Source organism: Stegostoma tigrinum, chromosome 13 (assembly GCF_030684315.1).
Source record: "Stegostoma tigrinum isolate sSteTig4 chromosome 13, sSteTig4.hap1, whole genome shotgun sequence".
Taxonomy (NCBI): domain Eukaryota; kingdom Metazoa; phylum Chordata; class Chondrichthyes; order Orectolobiformes; family Stegostomatidae; genus Stegostoma; species Stegostoma tigrinum.
This window is the reverse complement of record NC_081366.1, coordinates 27546778-27573420: the sequence shown is the minus strand read 5'-3', so window position 1 is coordinate 27573420 and position 26643 is coordinate 27546778. Positions and strand designations below refer to the sequence as shown.

Genomic DNA, 26643 nt, shown 5'->3' with positions numbered 1-26643 from the left:
CATCCATGTAACATTTTTGAAAAAATAACAATCCCAAGCAATCAAGTCTTTCATTTGCAGCAAGAAAAGGGTCATATCTGTAGAATGATTAAAATGCCTGGTCATGGGCATTATGAAATTTATGAACAAGTGGATCAAATTAGGAAGCATTTTCCAGAGCATAGACTTTGTGATACTCACAAGTGGCCTTATCGTCAGAATAATGGAAGCATTTGGATAGTGTTGATAGGCATACTGGAAAGCTTTATATGATTGCTTAAATCCCTTTAGTTTTTTTAAACTGCGGCATTAGCTTGATTACACCACACAGGTCAGCACAGATGAATAGAGGACAAATACAAAAGTGGGCAAAATCTTGCAGGAGGGACAATGCTTAAGACTTAACTATTGCTATGAATCTTATTCTTTGGCCAATAATGCATGCATGCCCTTCAACTACGCTGACAGATCAACTATCAAGGTGCAAAAGCTTGGATATTCTCAAGTTTTGAATGAGCTTTCGAACAAATCCTTACATCTTTCAGTATTCCAATTAATCTGATAATAACCTTAAGTTTTAGGAACATCAGAAATAGGTTTCCAAAATAAAGGTCCTTGGCAAATGTTGAATATGGCTATTGTGTTGAATTCCATTTCAGGAAATTATGTTATTTCTTGCACTGCTTTTAATCTTCCCCTTAAAGCATATTTGCTAGAAATCTTCAAATTTCAACATTATTGTATTAAAAGTCTTGTTTAATCCAATGCTTATTTTTATTGAGGTGTTTTTTTAGTCTTTTTTGAGAATTCAGAATTATGTCCACATTTCGAATGAAGATTATGTACATAAATTTGTCGAACAAAAATTACACCTTCGCCACCTAGTGATGCTGCTGCAACATATCTACTGGGTGTATTAAATATAACACGGTAAGTACACACTTACTAATATTTAAAAAAAACATGAACAGCTGAATAAAATGTGTCCAAAGATGTCATAAGCTAATTTTTTTTGACATTTCATACAGCGAGGAAATATTCTTCCTTACCAGTCTCCACTGTTTGTGCTGCTCTTCTAATTCTGTCTCTTCTGCTTTCAAGTCTGTTTCTCTTTGTCATCTTACTATTCGGGTAGAAGGTGAAAAAAGAATCACTGATCACTACAGGCTTTATGCAGGATGAATGCAGCTGGAAAATTTGTGACTTCTTTCCCTGGGATTTTCTTCCTTCTGTTGTCACGTCTCATATCCTTCCAAGTTGTAACATTGCTCATATACTTTCACACCAATGTTCCTCCTTCAGTCTCCCTAACTCATCCCTTTCAAACCACCTGTTCAAGTCCTTTATCCTCATTTTGGTATACTGTCCTTCATCTTACCCTTAAATGTTCCTTCTGTCACCACTAAGCAGACAGAGACTTTAGTGTAGAATAGATTTTGTCCAAGTACATAGCCCAGAAACTGCACCTAATTTCTACGCAAAGCTACGCTGAGTTTTGCCAGCATTCTGGCACCAGCTGATGGTTATATTAGACAAGGAAGACCCCAAAGTGAAAGTGATAATTGTAACTGCAGATGCTGGAGAGTCCAAGATAACACAGTGTGGAGCTGGATGAACACAGCAGGCCAAGCAACGTCTCAGGAGCACAAAAGCTGACGTTTTGGGCCTAGACCCTTCATCGGAGAGGGGGATGGGGAGAGGGAACTGGAATAAATAGGGAGAGAGGGGAGGCGGACCGGAGATGGACAGAAAACAAGGTAGGTAGAGAGGAGAGTATAGCTGAGGAGGTAGGGAGGGAATAGGTCAGTCCAGGGAAGATGGACAGGTCAAGGAGGCGGGATGAGGTGGCAGGTAGGAAATGGAGGTGCGGCTTGAGGTGGGAGGAAGGGATGGGTGAGAGGAAGAACAGGTCAGGGAAGCAGAGACAGGCTGGGCTGGTTTTGGGATGCAGTGGGGGGAGGGGATGAGCTGGGATGGTTTTGGGATGCAGTGGGGGAAGGGGAGATTTTGAAGCTTGTGAAGTCCACATTGATATCATCGAGCTGCAGGGATCCCAAGTGGAATATGAGTTGCTGTTCCTGCAACCTTCGGGTGGCATCATTGTGGCACTGCAGGAGGCTCATGATGGACATGATGTCTGAGGAATGGGAGGGGGAGTTGAAATGGTTTGTGACTGGGAAGTGCAGCTGTTTATTGCTAACCGAGCGAAGGTGTTCTGCAAAGCAGTCCCCAAGCCTCTGCTTGGTTTCCCCAATGTAGAGGAAGCCACAACGGGTGCAATGGGCACTGACCTCTACATCGCCCAGGCCAAACATCAACTCTCCGCCATCTCCTCCTACCGCCCCCTTGATCATGACCCTACCCCCGAGCACCAAACCATCATCTCCAACACCATCCATGACCTCGTCACCTCAGGGGACCTCCCACCCACAGCCTCCAACCTCATTGTTTCCCGACCTTGCACGGCCCATTTCTATCTCCTTCCCAAAATCCACAAACCTGCCTGCCCTGGTCGATCCATTGTCTCAGCCTGTTCCTGCCCCACCGAACTCATCTCCACCTATCTGGACTCCATTTTGTCCCCTTTGGTACAGGAACTCCCCACCTATATCCGTGACACCACCCACACCCTCCACCTCCTCCAGGACTTCCAATTCCCTGGCCCCCAACACCTCATTTTCACTATGGACGTACAGTCCCTATACACTTGTATTCCTCATGCAGATGGCCTCAAGGCCCTCCGCTTCTTCCTGTCCCACTGGCCCGACCAATCCCCCTCCACCGACACCCTCATCTGCCTAGCTGAACTCGTCCTCACCCTCAACAACTTCTCTTTCGATTCCTCCCACTTCCTACAGACAAAGGGGGTGGCCATGGGTACCCGCATGGGCCCAGGCAATGCCTGCCTCTTTGTAGGTTACGTGGAACAGTCCCTCTTCCGCACCTACACAGGCCCCAAACCCCACCTCTTCCTCCGTTACATTGATGAGTGTATCGGCGCCGCCTCTTGCTCCCCAGAGGAGCTCGAACAGTTCATCCACTTCACCAACACCTTCCACCCCAACCTCAAGTTCACCTGGGCAATCTCCAACACATCCCTCACCTTCCTGGACCTCTCAGTCTCTATCTCAGGAAACCAGCTAAAAACTGATGTCCATGTCAAGCCCATTGACTCCCACAGCTACCTAGAATACATCTCCTCCCACCCACCCTCCTGCAAAAATTCCATCCCCTATTCCCAATTCCTTCGCCTCCACCGCATCTGCTCCCAGGATGAGGCATTCCACTCCCGCACATCCCAGATGTCCACATGCTTCAAGGACCGCAACTTGCCCCCCCCGCAGAGGTCGAGAATGCCCTTGACCGTGTCTCCCGCATTTCCTGCAACACATCCCTCACACCCCGCCCCCGCCACAACCGCCCCCAGAGGATCTCCCTTGTTCTCACATACCACCCCACCAACCTCCAGATACAACGTATCATCCTCCCACACTTCCGCCATCTATAATCCGATCCCACCACCCAAGACATTTTCCATCCCCACCCTTGTCTGCCGTCCGGAGAGACCACTCTCTCCACGGCTCCCTTGTCAGCTCCACACTCCCCTCCAACTCCACCACACCCGGCACCTTCCCCTGCAACCGCAGGAAGTGCTACACTTGCCCCCACACTTCCTCCCTCACCCCCATCCCAGGCCCCAAGATGACCCTCCATATCAAGCAGATGTTTACCTGCACATCTGCCAATGTGGTATATTGTATTCATTGCACCCCGTGTGGCTTCCTCTACATTGGGGAAACCAAGCGGAGGCTTGGGGACCACTTTGCAGAACACCTCCACTCAGTTCGCAACAAACAACTGCACCTCCCAGTCGCGAACCATTTTAACTCCCCCTCCCATTCCTCAGACGACATGTTCATCATGGGCCTCCTGCAGTGCCACAATGATGCCACCGAAAGGTTGCAGGAACAGTAACTCATATTCCGCTTGGGATCCCTGAAGCTCAATGGTATCAACGTGAACTTCACCAGCTTCAAAATCTCCCCTTCCCCCACTGCATCCCAAAACCAGCCCAGCCTGTCTCTGCTTCCCTAACCTGTTCTTCCTCTCACCCATCCCTGCCTCCCACCTCAAGCCGCACCTCCATTTCCTACCTATCACCTCATCGCGCCTCCTTGACCTGTCCGTCTTCCCTGGACTGACCTATCCCCTCCCTACCTCCCCACCTATACTCTCCTCTCTACCTATCTTCTTTTCTCTACATCTTCGGTCCGCCTCCCCCTCTCTCCCTATTTATTCCAGTTCCCTCTCCCCATCCCCCTCTCTGATGAAGGGTCTAGGCCCGAAACGTCAGCTTTTGTGCTCCTGAGATGCTGCTTGGCCTGCTGTGTTCATCCAGCTCCACGCTTTGTTACCCCAAAGTGAAACCTGGCTTGACAAGAATAAAACTCACAATCTATTTAAAATGAAAGATGCAGTGCTGCAAATCAATAAACAAATTAGAAAATGCCAGAGAAACTTGCATCTGAAGAGAGAAACAGTTAATGTTGTGAATCTGATATGAAGAAGTTGTGAAAAAGTTTAATTTGTATTCCTTTTCTTTCTGCATTCATGGAATGTGGGTGTCACTGAGAAGGTCAGCAGTTATTGCCCATGGGAAATTCGTGGTAAGCCACTTTCTTGAATCACAGCGGACCTTGGAAATGTACAGGCATCCACTGTTCTGCAGCGTAGTTATATTGAACTCAATGTTACCTCTGTTTCCCTCTCCACAGATGCTGCCAGAGTTTTCTGCAGAGTTTCTTTAGTTAATGTCTCTTCACAAGGCCCTTAAACCGGTGACATAGCTTACATTTCTTAACATGGATTCCTTCAAGTCCTCTTCTGCAGCCATCTGTTTTTGGAACTCTTTCATAATGACATTAAGCCACTAAGGACTCATTCTCCTCTGTCCTGACTGTTTTGGCGACTGCTAAACTACACTTCTATTGTCACAGAACCTTTCTTCCCCTCCAAATGACCCAATTCTCTCTGAATGAGACCCACGCTGTGTTTTTATAGATGAATGCATTTCTGTGTCTCTGTCACAGGAATCTTGCTGGTAGGCATCAGCTCAATTCTTAAAAATATCTCTTCTACCCTTGCTATTGTACTAAACTGCTCATCAAGGATTTCAAAGACCAAATTTAGATACACATCAACAAAATTTCAGACATCCCAACACTCTACAGTACTTACAAATGAAACAGAAACTGTTTCCCCTCTTAACACACACCAATGCGGGAGTGTCACCATCTACAAGATGCACTATAGCACTTACCAAAGACAGCACCTTCTAAATCTTTGACTTCTACCACCTAAAAAGGACAAGGCAGCAGTTAAACAGGAACAGTACCACCTATAAAGTTCCCATTCAAGTCACATACCATCCTGACTTTGAACTACATCACCATCTTGCCATTATCACTGGATAAAAATCCTGGAACTTCCTTTCTAGTCATAATGTAGGCGCCCATAAACTCCAAATAATACAGGGATGTAAGGCGGCAGCTCATTGCCACCTTCTCCAGAACGATTAGGGTTGGGCAGTAAATGCTGGCTTGCCAGTGACACCCACATCCCATGAACGAATAAGCAATACATGGCTCCGTCCACTTTAGAATGTAAAGTTTCAGGGAATAGTAAAGATTAAATTTTATTTATTATTTTATTAATTTATGGGCATTTAAGTGGCTACTAGATAGGCAAATGGATGATAGTATAAGTTAAGGGTGGAGGTTAGATAGGACTTAGGTTTGGGGTAAAAGTTTGGCACAGCAGCATGGGCCGAAGGGCCTGTGCTGTGCTGTACAGTTCGATGTTCTATGAAGGGGTGGGGATCAAGCTCCCAATGAACCGGGATTTTTCGTTTTAGCTTTCAGTACCTGCAGGAGTTTGGAGGCTGGATGTAGGCGCTGTTATTCCTTTCTCTGTACAGCCAAAAGCAGGGAGTTGTCTCTGCTGTAAGAATTGCATGGGAGATAATCTATTTTCCTGAACCTGCCTTTACCATGGTTGCATTTATGGAATGTTACTATATGGGAACAGTTGCTGTTTAGTAATTAAATGATCTAATATTCTTTTAAGTTTTCCATTAGAGTTGTTATTCTAATTCTTCTTTCTTTTGTTGATATTTTAACTATAGTGTGAGAATAATGTGTGTAATGCTTTAAACCTGATTGTTTGACCAACTGAGTTGGATCGGAACACACCTTACACCTGCCTTTAAAAAAATAAGAAAAAGTTCAGGTCTAGGCTATCTTCTAAATATATTTTGTTTAGTCTTGCCCATAACAGATTGCACATTCATTTTTGAGACGATTTACATATTGTTTAAAAAAATGCATTAAATAAATAGAATACACAGATGCATGGACAAGCTAAAGAGATCTTAAAATTTTGTCAAAAGAAGAACAAAGTGATTACTTCCTTTGTATGGAAATGTTAATATGTTTAGAAATGCTCAAAAATTACTTTAGCATGTACTATCTTTTGAGAGCTGGGTTTGATTCACGATAACTTATTTGGATAGATGAATAAAAATAGAAGATCAAAGTGCCTTGGTCATACGGTAATTACTTGGCAAAACCTAACCTTTTAAGTTACTTAGCATCATCAGCAAAATTTGGCAGTCATTTTATTGTCATGCGTATAAATTGTAAACAGTTGCGTTCCCAACATGGATCCCTATTTTGTTACATCTTGCCAACCTGAAAAATGCCCATTCATGTCTACTCTCAGGTTAGCCAGCAGACCTACGACTCACGCCAATGTTACCTTTTACACCAGTGATAATGGGAACTGCAGATGCTGGAGAATCCAAGATAATAAAATGTGAGGCTGGATGAACACAGCAGGCCCAGCAGCATCTCAGGAGCACAAAAGCTGATGTTTCGGGCCTAGACCCTTCATCAGAGAGGGGGATGGGGTGAGGGGTCTGGAATAAATAGGGAGAGAGGGGGAGGCGGACCGAAGATGGAGAGAAAAGAAGATAGGTGGAGAGAAGAGTATAAGTGGGGAGGTAGGGAGGGGATAGGTCAGTCCAGGGAAGACGGACAGGTCAAGGAGGTGGGATGAGGTTAGTAGGTAGGAGATGGAGGTGCGGCTTGCGGTGGGAGGAAGGGATGGGTGAGAGGAAGAACAGGTTAGGGAAGCAGAGGCAGGTTGGACTGGTTTTGGGATGCAGTGGGTGGAGGGGAAGAGCTGGGCTGGTTGTGTGGTGCAGTGGGGGGGGAAGGGGACGAACTGGGCTGGTTTTGGGATGCGGTGGGGGAAGGGGAGATTTTAAAGCTGGTGAAGTCCACATTGATACCATTGGGCTGCAGGGTTCCCAAGCGGAATATGAGTTGCTGTTCCTGCAACCTTCGGGTGGCATCATTGTGGCACTGCAGGAGGCCCATGATGGACATGTCATCTAAAGAATGGGAGGGGGAGTGGAAATGGTTTGCGACTGGGAGATGCAGATGTTTATTGCGAACCGAGCGGAGGTGTTCTGCAAAGTGGTCCCCAAGCCTCCGCTTGGTTTCCCCAATGTAGAGGTAGCTACACCGGGTACAATGAATGCAGTATACCACATTGGCAGATGTGCAGGTGAACCTCTGCTTAACATGGAAAGTCATCTTGGGGCCTGGGAAAGGGATGAGGGAGGAGGTGTGGGGACAAGTGTAGCATTTCCTGCGGTTTCAGGGGAAGGTGCCGGGTGTGGTGGGGTTGGAGGGCAGCATGGAGCGAACAAGGGAATCATGGAGAGAGTGGTCTCTCCGGAAAGCAGACAAGGGTGGGGATGAAAAAATGTCTTGGGTGGTGGGGTTGGATTGTAGATGGCGGAAGTGTCGGAGGATGACGTGTTGTATCCGGAGGTTGGTGGGGTGGTGTGTGAGAACGAGGGGGATCCTCTTTGGGCGGTTGTGGCAGGTGCGGGGTGTGAGGGATGTGTTGCAGGAAATGCGGGAGACGCGGTCAAGGGCGTTCTCGACCACTGTGGGGGGAAGTTGCGGTCCTTGAAGAACTTGGACATCTGGGATGTGCAGAAGTGGAATGCCTCATCGTGGGAGCAGATGCGGCGGAGGCACATCTTTTACACCACAAGCTTTTATTTTCCACAATGACCTTTGCTGTGGCAGCTTATTAAATACAGAACATCGACCATTTCCCCTTTAACACCACCAGGTGTTATCTCGTCAAAACCTTCAACTCGTTAGTCAAGCATGATCTCCCTTTCACAACACCATGTTGGTCTGATTATGGTCAACTTATTCAAGTGCTCTTCTGGAACTTCCTCTGATTGCTTCTAACAATTTCACTATCACAGATGTAGAACTAGCTTGCCTGCTCTTTTCTGCTTTTTGTCTTTTTCCCTTTATGAATAAAGGAGGGACACTTGCTATCTTGCAATCTAAGAGGACCATCACTGAATCAAGGGAGTTTGCGAAAATTAAACTCAACTAACAAACTGGCCACTTATTTTAAGAACCTAGATGAAGTCCATTCGGACTGAGGTACTCGTCAGTTCACAGCTTCAGCAATTTGCATGTTCTATTTCTCCGCTGGTTGTGACACTCCCAAGTTCTTTCTTCCTTTCTGTTTCCTGATTTGTCATTGTTGCATAACAGCAAGAAATACTGAGAGTTTGTCAGAAAGGTAGACAATCATGAGGGCTTTTCATCCATACTGGCCGGAAAAATGAGATAGGTGAAGATAATCTAAATGAGGAGTTCAGAATATTTTCTGGACCGTTTCTTAGGACAGCAAATTCTGGAGCCAACCAGACAGCAGGCTTTACTAGACATGGTATTGTGCAACAAAATAGCATCAGCTGCCACCTAGGGGCTCTTCACTATCACAATATGACTACATGTTACATTAATTTAGGGAGAAAAGAATGGATCCAGGACCATATTTTAAAAATACAATGAATCACATCGATGAGGGCATAAAAGGACAGCTAAATGAAGTGAATTAGCAATTTAGGCTAAGGGATGGATCAACAGAAATGAGGTGGAACATTCCAGAAGATTGGAAGGAGGCAAATGTTGTTCCTCTTTTCAAGAAAGGGAATAAGGAAATCCCTGGAAATTACAGACCAGTCAGTCTTACGTCTGTGGTCAGCAAGGTTTTGGAAAGAATTCTGAAGGATAGGATTTATGACTATTTGGAAAAGCGTAGCGTGATTAAAGGGAGTCAGCATGGCTTTAGGGGGGGCAGGTCATGCCTCACAAATCTTATTGAGTTCTTTGAGGTCATGAGACAGGTTGACGAGAGTCGAGCAGTGGATGTGGCATACATGGACTTCAGCAAAGCATTTGATAACGTTCCCCACGGCAGGCTCATTCATAAAGTCAGGAGCCATGGGATACAGGGTGATTTGGCTGTCTGGATTCAGAATTGGTTGGCTGACAGGAGGCAGAGAGTGGTTGTAGATGGTTAAGTTTTTTGACTGGAGGTCAGTGCTGAGTGGTGTCCCGCAGGGCTCTGTTCTTGGGCCTCTGCTCTTTGTAGTTTTTATAAATGACTTGGATGAGGAGGTTGAGGGGTGGGTTAGTTTGTTTGCTGATGACACAAAGGTTGGACGTGCTGTTGATAGCATCGAGGGCTATTGCAGGCTTCAGCGAGACATTGACAGAATGCAGAGCTGGGCTGAGAAATGGCAGATGGAGTTCAGCCTGGATAAATGTGAAGTGATGCATTTTGGAAGGTCGAACTTAAAATGCTGAATATAGGATTATGGGAAGGATTCTCGGCAATGTGGAGGAACAGCGAGATCTTGGTGTTCAAGTGCATAGATCCCTCAAAGTTGCCACCCAAGTGGATAAGCTTGTTAAGGAAGCATATGGTGGTTTGGCTTTCATTAAAAGGGGGATCGAGTTTAAGAGCCACGAGGTTATGCTGCAGCTCTACAAAACCCTGGTGAGACCACACTTGGATTATTGTGTCCAGTTCTGCTCGTCCTATTATAGGAAAGATGTGGAGGCTTTGGAGAGGGTACAAAGGAGGTTTACCAGGATGCTGCCTGGACTGGGGGGCTTGTCTTAAGAGGAGAGGTTGACTGAGCTCAGACTTTTCTCTCTGGAGAGAAGGAGGAAGAGAGGTGACCTGATCGAGGTGTACAAGGTAATGAGAGGCATGGATAGAGTCAATAGGCAGAGATTTTTCCCCAGGGCAAGATTGACTGCCATGAGAGGTCATAGTTTTAAGGTGTTAGGAGCAAGGTAGAGAGGAGACGTCAGAGGGAGGTTCTTCACCCAGAGAGTTGTGAGCGCATGGAATAGTTTGCCAGTGGTAGTCAGGGAAGCAGAGTCATTAGTGACATTTAGGCAACTGCTGGACATGCACGTGGACAGCAGTGAATTGAGTGGAATGTAGGTTAGGTTATTTTATTTTTGGATCAGGATTATTCCACGGCACAACAGTGGGCTGAAGGGCTTGTACTGTGCTATACTTTTCTATGTTCTATGCTCTATTCCAGAGTACAGAATACTTACTTTCCAATGAGAATGGAAATTTGGAGGCCCACCCAACATTCACTGTTAATGTAAAAAATTAAGGGAGCAAACTTAAACAGAAAGCATAAAACCATACAATCATGAACTATCCTAAGGGAAAAGTATTTCAGTCACTTACCAGATCAAGAGAAAAAAAAACTACAATCAATCACCACTCAGAAAAAGTACCACAAAATCATCAACAACAGGGAAAAAGTACAAAGCAAACCATTGGGATTGAATCAAACAAGCCCCCACAGCCTGATGGCCTACAATCTACGGTCTCAAAAGGAATTGGTAGTTGGGATAGTGTATCCATATAATATTCTAATTCCTTGGATTCAGGAAAGATTCTGGTGGAATGGAAAAATGTTATATTACTAATGCTAAATGCAAATATTTCTTGGTTAGCAAGGGAATCAAAGGTTTAGAAGAAAGCAGGAGATGGTGTTGAGAAACGTATCAGACATGCTCAAACGGTAGACCAGGCTTGATGGGCTGAATGGCCTAATTCTGATCCTGTATTTTATGGTTTAACATTCATTCAAAAAAAGAGGAGACAGGCAGAAAGTAGGAAATTACAGACCAGTAAGTTGAACATGTCACTGGAAAATTGTTAGAATTCATGAAGGACATTTAGAAAGTCAATATAAAATCCAACTGAATTAGAGTCCTATGAAGTTTTCATCATGTTTGACTAGAGATTTTCCAAGATGTAACAATCACAAAATGTAGAATGGGTTTCCTATAGCTGTTGTATAACTGGACTTCCAGAAGGAATTTGATCAAAGTGCCACACAAAAGGTTAATACTCAAGGTAAGATTACATAGTTAGGGGTAATTTATTAGTTTGATAACATATTGGCTAACCAACAGAAGGCACAGCATTGGGATAAATGGGTCTTTTTCTGGTTGGCAAGATACAACTAGTAGGGAGCCACGGGGTTTGGTCCTTATGCCACAATTATTTACAGTCTATATTAATGATTTTGATTTGAGGATAGAAAGTACTATAGTCAAACTTGCAGATGACACTGAAACTGTTGGGGTACTAGGTTGCAATGAAGAAATAAGATATTAACTCACGAATAGGGATAGGCAAGGTGAATGGCCAAAATTTGGCAGATGAAGTTTAACATGGACCAAGCATAAAATTATCCATTTTGATTGGAAAAATAAAAAGGCAACTTATTATTTGAATGGAGAGAAACTTACTTCAGAATCCTTTGGCACTCATGGATTTCTCAAAGTCCTCATGTATGAAACGTAGAAAGCTAGCATACAGGTTCAGCAGAAAATAAGGCAGCCAGATGGAATTTTAGCATTTTTGCTCAACGATTAGAGTATAAAAATAAGGAAGTGTTGCTGCAATTGTACAATGCATTATTGAGATCACACCTGGAGTACTGCCTACAGATTTGGTCGCTTGAGGAAGGACTTAGCTGAATTAGAGGCAGCTGAAAGGAGAATCACTGGATTGTTTCTAGAGATGAACAAAGATGTTGAGCAGTTTAAGCCTATACTCTTGGGTGCTTAGGAAAACAACAGGACATCTAATCAAGGTATACAAGATGGTAAATGGGGATTGATAAACAGACATAATGAGGAAACAATCAAGAACAAGAGGTCATAGTTTTAGGACAAAGTTTTAAAAAGTTTGGAGGGATATGAACCAGGAGCAGGCAGGTGGGACCAGTTTAGTTTGGGATTATGTGTGGCATGGGCTGGTTGGACCAAAGGGTCTGTTTCTGGCTGTATGGCTCTATGACTCTCCAGGGGGGGTTGGGGAGAAGAATTACTTTTCTCAAAGAACTGCAAATCTGTGCAATTCGTCACCTCTACGTGCTGGATGCCAGGGCATTGAGCAAGTTTAAGGAGACAGGCAGGATTTTAATTAATGGGTTGAAGAGCTATGGAAAGCAAGTAGAAAAGCAGAGTTGATGCTAAGATGAGATCAAATAGCAGAGATGCTATGTTTTATTACAAGGGGAATGGATTATACAAGTAGAAAAGTTATGTTTCAGTTATGCAGGCCTCTGGTAAGATCACAAGTGTTATTATGCAGTATTAACCTCCCACATTTAAGAAAGGATGCAGAGGTTTAAAAGGCCAATTTCCATACTAGACAGGTGGTCTGAAAAGGAAAGATTTGTAACTCATCCTCAAACAGATATGGAAGCAGAATCATTCAATAATTTTAAGGCAAAGGTGGATCGATTCTTTGGGCTGGTTGAAGATATGAATTATGGAGTGGTAGAGCTACACAGCATGGAAACAGGCTGTTCAATCCAACTCGTTCATGCTAAGCTTCCAAAAATAAACCAGCTCCACTTGCCTGCATTTGACCTATATCCATGTAAATCTCTTCTCTACACGTACCAATCCAAATGTCTTTTAAATATAGTAACCACACCTGCAATTACCACTTCTGTCAGCTCATTCTACATATGAACTACCCCGTGAAGAGGGTGCCCCTCTGGCCCCTTTTAAATCTTTCTTCTCTCACCTTAAAAATATGCCCCCTAGATTTGAACTCCCCCACCCTAGGGAAAAGACCTTTGCTATTCACCTCATCTATGCCCCTTATAATTTTATAAACTTCCATAAAGGTCACCCTGCAACCTCCTTCTCTCCGGTGAAAAATACTGCCACCCTATCCAGCCTCTCCTTGTAACTCAACCCCTCCAGTCCCAGCAACATACTGGTAAATCTTTTCTGAATTCGCTCCAACTTAGTAATATCCTTCCTGCAACCAGAACTGTACAGAGTACACCAAAAGTGGTCTCACCAACATCCTGTACAACCTTAACATGATATCTTAACTCCTACACTCAGTGGTCTGAACACCATCTTAACCACCCTGTCTACCTGTAAAGCAATTTTCAAAGAACAATGTACCTGAACCCCTAGGTCTGTCTGTTTGACAACACTACCCAGGCCTCTACGGCTAACTGCACAAGTCCTGACATTAAGCAAAAATATAAACTGCTGGAAAAGCTCAGCAGGTCTGGCAACATTTGTGGGAAGAAATCAGAGTTAACGTTCTGGGTCAAGTGACCCTTCCTTGGAACTGCCCTTGTCTATTTTACCAAAATGCAATACCTCACATTTATCTAAATTAGACTCCATCTGCCACTTATCAGCCCATTGACCCAACTGATCAAGATCTCTTTGTAATTTTAGTAACTGTCTATTACTGTCCAATAAACCACTAATTTTTATGTCATCCACAAACCTACTAATCATGTCTAAATTTTCATCCAAATTTATGAAAATGACCAACAATGGGGCCCAACACTGATCCTTGTGGAACATCATTAGTCACAGGCCTCCAGTTCAAAAAACCCTCCCCCACCATTAAGCCAATTTTGTACACAACTAGCAAGCATTCCCTGAATCCCAAGTGATCTAACTTTACTAATCAGTACACCATTTAGGATCTTGCCAAAGGCTTTACTAAAATCCATGTAGACAACATCTACTGTTGCGTCCTCAATCTTTTTGATTGTATCCTCAAAACAACTTAATCAAGTTTGCAAGACATGATGTTATTAGAAGTGGGTCATTCATCCCCTTAAGTTTGCTTCACCTTTCTACAAAATCACAGCTGATCAGATTGTAACCTCAAATCCCCACTATCATCTACCCTAATGAAATTCCAACCTTTTGCTTACTGTGAATTGTTCAACCTCTTCCTCAAAAATATTCAAGGACTTGGCTTCCAACACTTTTCAGGGGAAAGAGGAGTTTCAAAGACTCAGCTCTCAAGACAAATAGGCAATCTGCAATTTAAAAAAAAAGTGACTAATAGTTCTATATGCTCCCACAAAAGGATAACGTGGTGCATTCCATTCAGCTTTAATGGTTCAGGCAAGAGGTGTTGAATGACCTACCTCATTCCTAATTCATGTGTTTGCAAGTAAAACGTGTTATTGCTTCGCAGAGATGCCACTTCACCGCACCTGGTACTGCTTCTGCTACGCTATCCTGCCCATTTCATTGAAACAGGGTTGATTCCTTTACATAAAGGAAAAGAGCCAAAAATATGCCAAGCTATGAGGTTACAGGTGATGGGCGAATAAAATTCTTCTGATGGCCCACAGCACTTCATAGACTAGCAGCTTTGAATTGATAGATCAGTTCTGAATTTACCCTGACCTCAACAGTATTTCTTTGTGCTTCTTGCTCTTCAATGTCCTTAATCACTTTATTGCAATAATGCGAGCTGGAGCAACGATTTATCATGGTAGCAAATACATCTTATTTACTGCAGAATTCCTCCAAATTCCCCACTGCATTTATTGAGAGTCCCTAGTTTTGATCTTTAACTTAGTGAGAACATTTTCTGAAATAAAAATAAAAACGCAGCAGGTCCGAAAGCGTCTGCGGAGAGAGACAAGCAAAATTAACATTTCGAACCCAGTATGACATACGAAACACCTTTTCCCCGACGATCTGAATAGACATGGCCTTCAACGGGACGACCCGGTTACAAAGCCCAAAAAGTAGGTTGTCAGCCTTATTCAGTCTCCTCTGATGAGCACCACGTCTTAATTCTAAGCAAGCAAAGTGATGAGCCAAATTCTTCACTGCACAGGGAAAGCCTAAAGAACCCAGCAAGCGTGAACCTGGTAATCTTACAGCCACGTTCAAAGCATTGTATTGAAACGAACAAAATCTCAGTCATATCATCTCCCACCAAGCCACCTTAAATAATATTTTAAAAAAGGGGTTGTACTAGCGAACAAGAGCTGAAACCCGTACAACTGACCCTCTTGCCAAGTGGGAACCGGCACTAAGATGGCTCCCTCTGCCTGTGCACACTGACCTAGCCCACATCCTCCCGGTGACGTCGCCGTGGAGGCACCCTCCAGCGCGAGACTCCCTTGGCGCTAACCGTTTGGCGCGTGCCCGCAGCTGCCGCTGAAACTACTCCAGCCAGGCCCACTGGGAGAAGAAGAAGGGAGGGAGGGAACCGGCAGAGTCCCCAATAAATTATGTGGTGAGTCCGAAACTCACTAACCTATCACCGCAAGTCGGGAATGAATTGATACGACGATTTGGGAATAGGGGGAAGAATGTCGCGGCCGGAGTCAAGGCAGGCATAAAAAACAGAAATTGCTGGAGAAACTCAATGGGCCTGGCAGCATCTGTGGGGAGAAAGCAGAGTTTGTGTTTTGGATCTAATGGTCATTCCTCACGACTGGTTCCTTTGTCAGGTTCTTACTGAACGTCCATAAATGCCTAATGAAAGAACCCCCATAATACATTTGGGACATGGGGGCTGTCATCTGTCTTCATTCGGAATCCTCGTAAGCAAACCAGTACCGTGCTTTCCTTTAAAACAGGCCATAGCCGTCTAAAAACAAAGCTTGTCCAAAATTCAAGATAAAAGTGAAATAACAAGAGCTGGATGAACACAGCCGGCCAAGCAGCATCAGAGGAGCAGTCCCCCAAATCCACATCAGGACTAAAATCAAACTGAACAATATAAAGTTATCAAAGTATTCTGTAAATCCAACCTTTGTCCATGTATAGAATAACAATATCAACGAATAAATCTATTGAAAAGATTGCAGTTGTTTGCCCACCTCAAGCAGCACCCCCATTTCCTAGCTACTAACCTCATCCCACCCCCTTGACCTGTCCCCTATCTCCCCACTTACACTCACCTCTACTGGCTCCATCCCCGATTCTTTAACTTGTCTGTCTCCTCTCCACCTATCTTCTCTAATCATCTTCGATCCGCCTCCCCCTGTCTCCCGATTTATTTCAGAAACCTCTTCCCTCCCTCATTTCTGATGAAGGGTCTAGGCCCGAACTATCAGCTTATGTGCTCCTAGGATGCTGCTTGGCCTGCTATGTTCATGCAGCTCCACACTTTGTTATCAAATTGAGCACTTGTTCAAATCCCAACAATGATGTAGCTTTTTACCTCAAATTTTGTTGTGGTCTTTAGACATCTTGTGGACAAGATGAGAACTGCAGATTCTGGAGAATCCTAGATAACAAAGTGTGGAGCTGGATGAACACAGCAGGCCAACGTTAGCTTTTGTGCTCCTAAAGATACTGCTTGACCTGCTGTGTTCACCCAGCTCCACACTTTGTTCTGGTCTTTGCTAACTTCTTTCACTGCCTCCTACTAAACATTTTCAAACACCCATACATCTCTCTTAATTCCTAGAATTCACTAGAATTTCCCAAGGTACATAATCAACTTCTTTCCCTTCTTCCTTAGACCTTTCCACAAACCATTCCTAATTTGCAGGAATTCCTAGCTACATTTAAAATCTTTTAGGTCTTTCTGTGCTTCCTATTATCATTCATTCTCCATTTCACATAAATTTCACCATCCACATCCACCATCGTATCTCACTAAATTCCCATGCCTCTCCACTTCCAAGAACTCAAATCACTGACAAAGCTATTACTGTCTGTCTGCTTTTTAATCGACCCCATGCTGTCGAAACCATCTTTGAAATGGGTCCTTCCAGTTCTCTTTCACATTCCCAACTTGTTTTATTCTCAGATTTCCCTTTGATTCCCTCAGTACATTCATCATCCCCACTTTCTCAAGTTGAAGGTCTACAGTGTTTATGAGTACCTGGTGTATGACTGATCTAACCTTAGCTTAAGTATTACCATGCTTTCATGGGCAGAACAGTGGCCCAGTGGTTAGTGCTGCCTCATAGTGCCAGGGACCCAGGCTTAATTCCAGCCTTGGGTGACTGTGCAAACTCCACACAGACCTTCTGCCTGTGTTTATGTGGGTTTTCTCCCACGGTCCAAAAAGGTGGGTTAGACATTGTAAATGTGGGGTTATGAGTTGGATGGGGGCCTGGGTGGGATGCTCTTTGGAGGTTTGGTGTGGAGTCAGTGGGCTGTATGGCCTCTTTCCACGCTATGGGGATTCAATGATTGTATGTCTTCATCCAAATCCTCTCAAGAACTAGCTGAAAAATTCTGACTGCCTTCCTTGATGATAAAGTACCTCTTCAAATCTCTTCCAGGATCTTCATTCTCAACTTCAAGACCAATAGTGACAAGCTCATGAATTTCTTCCCTTAGTTTGAGACTATCCATACGGTTTCCACTGCTGCCATCTTCGTTTTGTTTTGCATTATCTTACTCATACATTCTTTCCTACCAGTAGTTACATTGCTACTTTGCCGTTTTTCTTCATCTACTGTCATACTATTTCCCATGTTATCTCCTGCCCTTTAAAAATTCTGCCATTGATCAACTGCTGGCAATATGGTTCAATTAGAGGAGGTGTCTGGGTAGGGTGATGGAATTAGTGGTAAGGATACAAAGTTTGTCTTGAACAAAGATGTTGTATTCAACTATTTTATGTTTTATCTCATCCAAGGCTACGTGCTAGATAAGAAATCCGAAAACTTAAATGATTTGTGAAGAGTTTCACAAGTAATGAATAGTTAGAGCTGGGTCATTAGTTTATGATACAGGAGGTTAAGAATATATTGAGGGAGATGTCTGGGAGCAGAAGAAAGAAAAAAAATTACAAAATTTTTTAAAAAATGGAACAGAAGCCAGGTTTGGAAATGCTCTGGTCATGATTAGTAGATGACAGTCAAAACAGTTGAGGACAATCCTACTGAGCTGGACAAAGGAAGAGAAACTTAACAGAAATATAATATATTGACCCTGTGAAAAACTACAGATTGGTTAATAAGTTATAATGCATCATGGTCATAGCATGTAAGGTGTAATTTACTACTTTGGTTAGAACCATTTTTTGAAGAGTTTTGGGGAGATTGAAGCATGGTGTTGCTGGAAAGATGGGCAGAGATTTGGGTGTTGATCATAGATTTAAAGACTCTAGTTTCCTTCCTATTTCCCAGTATTCCTCACAAAACTCATCTTGTCCACAAGATGCATCTAAAACTCCTTTGAGTCCAATTCCTCCTAATGGCTGACCACCCAAATTCCCTCCCCAGCCCCCATTTTGGCTGATACTGTATTGTTAGTGTCATTAATTGTTCATAAGTATCCTTTAAATCTGACAATCCTCCCTCTCCTCAAAAGTCTCACTCTTGATCACTCTACTCTTGCACTTATAATCTCATCTCCAACTTTTTTCCACCCCATTGTCCTTGAATGTGGTATTCTTTGAAAGATCCATGACGGTCTTTCCTACAAATTGATATTTGAATCTTTTCCACCTAGCACTTCCAGGAGGGAAGGGGGCATCTCCATCTACCAAGACCTCTGGGTTTGCGAAGCATGTGCCAATTTTCCCTTATCTGCCACATCCAGGCACATGTCCAGAACCGTTTAGGGCATCTTTGGATTGACAGTGCTTGTCTGGGTACACAACAGCTTTATAAAGACAGCATCCGTGCCAGAAATGCTGGTAAATTCTGAGATATCTTGGCAGTGGCATGTTGTTATGGATAGGGTCAACGTGAAGTGGACAAAATGGAAGATCAAGTGAGAGAATTGAGATGACATAGAGTGATAGGGCTGAATTTGGGGCATTGTGGGTAACTAATAAGGAGATTTTGTGATCAACGCATAAGAAAACTCATTACGCCCCACTGCGAGAAATTGTTCATGAAACTCAATGAAGATTCACCTAATGTGTCTTCCAAAGGGTCACGTGAAAGAAAAATGTTATTAATTGGAGGTATGGTTACAAATGAGTCAAATTATATACAGCTGGATTAAAGAGTTACTTAGAAGGTGGAGAAGTTGTAATAGTAGTGCAACAAATCCCAACGGAAGGAATTTAATTTACTTTACCAAAGGGAATGACCAGCATTCCTTCTCATTTTCTTTCAGGCTGTGCAGGCCTTCGAGCCTCTACATACCAGCAACTTGCAGAACCATAAGTCAATGCTGCAATCGTAGCGCTGATAGCCATGCAAGCAACATTGGAGCAGCCGTGCAGCTTAGAAGGAACACTGGGAATGACTTAGATGGTTAAAAAATACAGGTTGGGTAGCGTTTATCCACATGTCCAGAAACCCGAAGGATCTAAAAACAGAATGTCATTTGAAAGCAGATATGAATGGTTCTGAATGGACCTAAAAGCGAAGATTTTTTCAAAAGGCCTGAATAGTCGTGAACAGATCCAAACAAACCTAACAGTAGATGGATGCAAAGCCCAGAACTAGCCTTTATCCAAAGACCAGTTGTTCACATAAAGGATCCTTGACCTGTGTAAGTCTCACTGAGTTGTCAGAACAACCAGTGTAAGTAAAAGAAACTAAAATTTTACAGAATGAATATCATGGATGATTTCCTGACTGTTGTGACTAGGTATAAGGCCCAAAAAATTAGACAAGAAATTAATATCTTTTAAAAGGGAGATGATACGGAAATTCAGTTACCTGACACTCCTTGTGAAAACTTAAATATAAATGAGAATCATAAAATCAAATAGTACAGAAGAGGCCCTTATAGTCAGTACCTCAAAAAATATACTGCTTCCTACATTACTTCCATTTTGCTGCACTCGGCCATAGACTTGAATGTTATGACACTTCAGGTGCTCATCCGAGTGGTTTTTAAAGGTTGTGAGGTTTCCTGTGTCGACTACTCTCCCTGGCAATGCGCTCCAGATTCCCACCACTGTCTGGGTGAAAAAGCTTTTCCTCAAATGCTCTCTAAACCTTTCACCTTTAGCTTTAAAATTTTGCCCCCTTATTATTAGCCCTTCAACCCAGGGGAACAGCTATTTTCTATCCATCTTGTCCATGCCTCTCATAGTCTTATACATTTCACCAATCTTCACTTCTCCAAAGAAAACAACCCAAGCTTATCCAAGCTCTCTTCATAGCTGAAATGCTCCATCGCACGCAACATCCTGGTGAATCTCCTTTGTAATCCCATCTTGCCAAGTTACCCTGGATCTCATGAGCTTTTACCTTCTTTATCCATTTGCCATTTGGAACTTTTTCAAAGGCCTTGCTAAAATTCATATACAGTACATTAACTGCTCTACACTCATCCATACACTTGTTCACATCCTCAAGGAATTCCATGAGATTTGTTATCCATTGCAGGTGAAATGAAATATCAATTGTTATTAGCTGGAGAGACTCAGAAAGGGAGTGGAATTGTTACAGGTAACAGTGTGTGAGAAACTGTATGAGGTAACTGCAGGAGTTGGAGGGTTTGTAGTGGATATCAGTGGACAGCTTATCCTCAGAAATGGCAGTGAACTCAAGGAAGGAAATCAAATATCAGTGATAGACCAGGTGAAGGTGAAAGATTGAAATTAGTAGCAAAATAAATAAAGTGTGCAGGAAGCAATATTACTGATATCTTCCATGTATTAGAGAAAGAAATGTGAATGGTCTGGAAGAAGACAGGTACTGTATATCGCACAAAGTGACAGGCAAAATTGGGACTTATGCAGTTACCTATGGCACACCTTTTACCTGGAGAAAGTGAGATGAATTATAAGGAGAAGTTGTTCAAAGTGAGAACACGCTCTGCCAGGCAAAGGAGCATGAGAACTGTCCAGGTCTCTTTTCATGTTACAAATTGGGAAAACAAAATGGATGTGATTGATATTTAAAGAAATAAATTAGTAGTTAGGAGGAAGTGGGATCAGGAAAATGTTTAACTTTTGGATAAACTAATTAGAAAGTTGGAACACATGTTTAGCCAATCTGCAATCAAGTATGAGCTGTTCATGCACTGACAATCCAATTCAAGTTCAGGATGCCTCTGGTCCTGCACAGGGTGTAGTGCCTGCCAAGGGTTAATAAGTGCTGCCTCCTATTGGTTCAGCGCTCAATAAGAAGGGTGAGGACGAGATAGCTTCAGACAACAGCAGGCCAAGAGTTATGTGTGTAGTCAGCTAAATACCATGAGCTGGTGTCCTGATGTAAGTTAGCTGAAAACCACTGATTTGATTTAGCATCAGAGATAATGGGAACTGCAGATGCTGGAGAATCTGAGATAACAAAGTGTGGGGCTGGTTGAACACAGCAGGCCAATCAGCATCTTAGGAGCACAAAAGCTGATGTTTTGGGCCTAGAAAGGGTCTAGGCCCGAAACATCAGCTTTTGTGCTCCTAAGATGCTGCTTGGCCTGCTGAGTTCATCTAGCCCCACACTTTGTTATCTTGATTTGACTTAGCAAAACTTCTTTTGTGCTTATTTTGATAAACTTAATATATTGTGTGAAATATCTATTCAAATAATTGTACATGAAATGACCCTGGTAAATAGAAATGACTAGCAGAAGTTTCAGATTGGCTCACAATTTAAAAACTAAACTGACTAAGTGTCTTAGGTCTCACAATTGAAATTCAAGTGAATACCAAACCTTGTAGTATGGCAGGGAGAATAGTCTCTTGGAATTTATACTGTCTGGCCCATTATGATGAGTAGTGTTATTTCTAGCTTTGATTTGTATGGGTTTGTATATGGGGGTTCAATTCTGTATGTTTGTTGATTGCATTACAGGAGGAGAACCATGCCTCTAGGAATTCCCATGCACGTCTGTGTTTGGCTTGGGCTACTATGTTACCTTGTCCCAGCTAAGCTGATGGCCTTCATTGTCTGAGTGTACTGATATTAGGGAGAGTTCATCATGCACGTCTGAATGCGATGAAGTCCTTAATGTTGGTGCATTCAGACAATGAGTAAGGTAACCATAGTAGCCCAAGCCAAACACAGACACACACGGGAATTCCTAGATGCATGGTTCTCCACTATAATGCAATCAACAAACATAGAATTGGACCCCATATACAATTCCATACAGATCAAAACCAGAAATGACACTACTCACCATAATGGACCAGACAGTATAAATGCTAAGTGGCATAGAATAACAGCATTTCATTAGAGGCTTTGCTGATGATGTCACCTAGCACGTTGTCAAAACGTCTGAATGAGAACAAGTCAGCTCGGTGAGCAAGTAACAATCTCAGTGAGGAATGCTTTAGAATTCAGCAAAAGAGAGCAGTTGTCCTTATCAAGCAAAGGAAAGTACAGTATGAGTAAACTTGCAGGGAAAATAGGAAATGAACATAAAAGCTTTCATAAATGTGAGGAGAAAAAGATTAGTAAAGACTTACATACAAGCTGGGGAAATTATAATGGGGAACAAAGAAATAGCAGAAGATTTGAACATATAATTTGGTTCTGGCTCTACAAGAGAGGGCATAAATTACATTCCAGAAATGTTAGGGACCGAATGATCTAGTGAGAGGCAGAATTGAAGGAAATTTTCTATTATTAAACAAATAGTGCTGAGGAAATATTCCACCCTTGTGTAACTGTCTGGTGTTTATATGTTGTCTGTGTGGGTTTCCTCCAGGTCCTCCAATTTCCTCCTTCAGTCCAAAGATTTTAGACGTATTGGCCGTACAAAATTGCCCTGTAGTGTCCGCGGATGGAGAGGTTAGTGGATGAGCCAAGGTAAGTGTGGGGTTACAGGGATAGGGTAGGGGCTGGGTGGGATGTTCTTCAGAGGGTTGGTGCAAACTTAATGGATCAAAGGTCTGCTTCTACACTGTAGGGATTCTAGGAAATTTCAGTTGCTATTAATATATTCTATCTTTACAGGATTTGACCAATTCCATTTTAACATCTTTTAATTCAATGTTGCAGTGCTCCTCAGATGTATAGATACATCATTGCAGCAATTGGCTTTTGCTTGTGCTGCTAGAGTTAGTGCAATTGTGCCTGCACCCTTCAGCTGTAGGTCTTTTTTTTCGAAAAAGAGACAGTTTTTTGGTCAGATACTTAATTAAGTACAGTTTTTAGTTTTTGTTTTTCAAATTTCCCTGCTGTTTGTGCCTGTACTCAGAGGAATTGCTGTGGACAGTTTTTTTTTCAAAATAATATTCTGCTTCACTGTATTCTACAATATCTTACTTGTTTAGGTACAATAGATGAGGAACCTGTACTGTGGCTGCACTGTAAATTTCTTTAAACAAGCCTAGTTTCTTCACTGAAGCTTTCCTTGTTTTGCTTTGCAAGTTTTTTCAGCTATGAATGAACAGTGTAGCACAATATCTTAACTTCTACATTGGTTTTTCCAGGCAAAAATTGTCCTCTGGTACCTAACTCTAGCCTTAACATTGATTCTTATGGAAAATCAATTTCACTTAAAACCGGATAATAAAATGTGAGGCTGGATGAACACAGCAGGCCAAGCAGCATCTCAGGAGCACAAAAGCTGACGTTTCGGGCCTAGACCCTTCATCAGAGAGGGGGATGGGGAGAGGGAACTGGAATAAATAGGGAGAGAGGGGGAGGCGGACCGAAGATGGAGAGTATTACAAGAGAGTTGCAATGGGAGAGAGATTCCCTGAGGTTGGTCCGGAGGGAGGAGGGTAACTTCTTCAGGTTAGGCATCCCTGGAAGAGGCTTCGCAGTGAGGTTAAAATAGTATCAGAGATAATGGGAACTGCAGATGCTGGATAATTCCAAGATAATAAAATGTGAGGCTGGATGAACACAGCAGGCCAAGCAGCATCTCAGGAGCACAAAAGCTGACGTTTCGGGCCTAGACCCTTCATCGGAGAGGGAACTGGAATAAATAGGGAGAGAGGGGGAGGCGGACCGAAGATGGAGAGTATTACAAGAGAGTTGCAATGGGAGAGAGATTCCCTGAGGACCTCAGGGAATCTCTCTCCCATTGCAACTCTCTTGTAATACTCTCCATCTTCGGTCAGCCTCCCCCTCTCTCCCTATTTATTCCAGTTCCCTCTCCCCATCCCCCTCTCTGATGAAGGGTCTAGGCCCGAAACGTCAGCTTTTGTGCTCCTGAGATGCTGCTTGGCCTGCTGTGTTCATCCAGCCTCACATTCTATTATCTTGGAATTCTCCAGCATCTGCAGTTCCCATTATCTCTGATACTCAATTAAAACCAGAGTTGTGTTCCTGAAATTCAAGACTCTTAATGAAGACTAACTGTATAACATTTCTCAAGTAAAAAGACCAACATTCCTCACGGTACTTCAGATGTGGTCTCACCAATGCCCTGAATAAATTTAACAAGACATCCTTACTTTTATATTCCATTCCACTTGCAATAAATGACTTCTTTTTATGTAGCTTTGTAATAAATTGTCTTGACTGCATGCTTTTTTTTGTGCTTCACACACCAGGACACCGAAATCCCTCTGTACTACCATGCTGCAGTCTTACTCTACGCAAAAGGATACTACTTTGCTGTTCTTGGCAAAGTGGACAAGTTCATATTTTGGGAGAGAGATCCCCTGAGGTTTGTCCAGAGGGAGGAGGGTAACTTCTTCAGGTTAGGCACCCTTAGAGGAGGCTTCACAGTGGGGTTAAAATTGTATCGGAGATAATAGGAACTGCAGATGCTGGAGAATCTGAGACAACAACGTGTGGAGCTGGATGAACACAGCAGGCCAGGCCCGAAACGTCAGCTTTCCTGCTCCTAAGATGCTGCTTGGCCTGCAGTGTTCATCCAGCTTCACACCTTGTTATTTCAGATTCTCCAGCATCTGCAGTTCCTATTATCTCTGAAGTTCATATTTACCTATATTATCTTCCACCTCTTTTGCCCACACATTTAACCTAACTAAATACCTTCTCTCCCATGTCGACCAACAAACTCCAATATGCTTATCCCATGTATCCATAGAGTCGTACAGCATATCTTCCGTTCCCCAGTTCTGTTCTTGTCTTCAACAATTGCAAGAGATTTTCACACTACTGGAAAAGACAGATTGCACACTTAGGTGTTCCATTAAATCTAGCCCTAGTACTTGATGGTCTTCAAAGGGGTGTTCATAATGCTGTTCATCAAATTTATTTTGAGCCTGTAAATCCTTCCAACATTTCACATTCCTTTCTCCTTTGGAGAACAAAGTGGCAATATGCAACTAACAAATTCAGTTTGTGCATCTAGACAGATGGATAAACAGAATCAGCTTTGGCCATCAAAATGCAAACTACTAGGAATACAATAAACAATACAGATAAAGACACCACAGGGGAAAAAAAATCATCTTGTAATACTAGATGCACTTACAAAATAGCATGATTAGAGTTTGATATAATTTTGCATAGTATCAACAATCTTATAAAAAATGGAAAAAGATAAAAGATAACAGCAATTTCCTGTTTCTTCTTTAGCTTTTAAAATCCTAAGCAGGTGGTCAGAATTACTATGAGTGAAACAAATACCGTTCAGGTAACTTGCCTAAAATGATAATTTGGCATGGCCCTTGAAGGGATGCATGTTGTATGTTATCAATATGTTTCCCTTTTATACTGTTAAAACCTAAAAATATGAAATACTGTCAAAGATGAACAAATGCATATTTTGTGGTTTCCAGTTTTATGCATCTTCATCCAGGCCATAAAATTTATTCTTAGAAATTACTGACCATATTTTAAAGAAGGATTAAGAATTTTCAAGTTCTCTTGTATTTTTGCATTTTACACTCAAATGATATGCATCCACATAAATTCATCTCTAATTATAATATTTGGTTATGTTTATAGTTTACACAAATTACTATATTTATTGCATTCACTTTATTTACAAGCCAACTAAATACAAAATATTATTGTTTTAAATAGATAATCAATTGTGAAGTAAATATGTTATTCAATTAACTGTATTTTTGTTTGAAATATTCTTTGCAATAACTAAATTACAGAAATGTACATAAGTTGGTTAAGTTGCTGTCATGCTAAAATGCTGTTTTCATTTTCTGCAGTCCAAAGTAGCAAAACAATATTCTGTACAATATTATTTGTGCCTTGTCTGATCTCTTTCAAAGCTGCAATATATTTTAAAGTAAAAGCAAAGCCACTTTAATTTCAGGTTTTGACCAAAATATTTAAGAATTACAAATCCTGTCCTTAGCTAAGGGATATAACCTTTACAAAAGGCTGGGAGAAAAGCAACACATCTTTTTCATTGATAATGGGAACTGCAGATGTTGGAGAATCCAAGATAATAAGGTGTGAAGCTGGATGAACACAGCAGGCCAAGCAGCATCTCAGGAGCACAAAAGCTGACGTTTTGGTCCTAGACCCTTCATCAGAGCCTCTGATGAAGGGTCTAGGCCCGAAACGTCAGCTTTTGTGCTCCTGAGATGCTGCTTGGCCTGCTGTGTTCATCCAGCTTCACACTTTAACATCTTTTTCAATGTTGTATCACCATTAACAGGGAG

The 26643-nt window shown here is 42.5% G+C and overlaps 1 protein-coding gene across 1 annotated transcript in view; it reads right to left on the bottom strand.

The window, feature by feature from the left end:
* The window catches only part of LOC125458432 (uncharacterized), a 78519-nt gene extending 63224 nt beyond the window's left edge, over nucleotides 1-15295 (bottom strand). The window contains exons 1-3 of the mRNA XM_059650507.1: nucleotides 15271-15295; nucleotides 5300-5336; nucleotides 1029-1102 (exon numbers count right to left, since the gene is read on the bottom strand). Of these exons, the coding sequence (XP_059506490.1) occupies nucleotides 1029-1098 (70 nt within the window). The 5' untranslated portion in view covers nucleotides 1099-1102; nucleotides 5300-5336; nucleotides 15271-15295. The remainder of the gene's footprint in view (nucleotides 1-1028; nucleotides 1103-5299; nucleotides 5337-15270) is intronic.
* Nucleotides 15296-26643: the final 11348 nt, after the last annotated feature.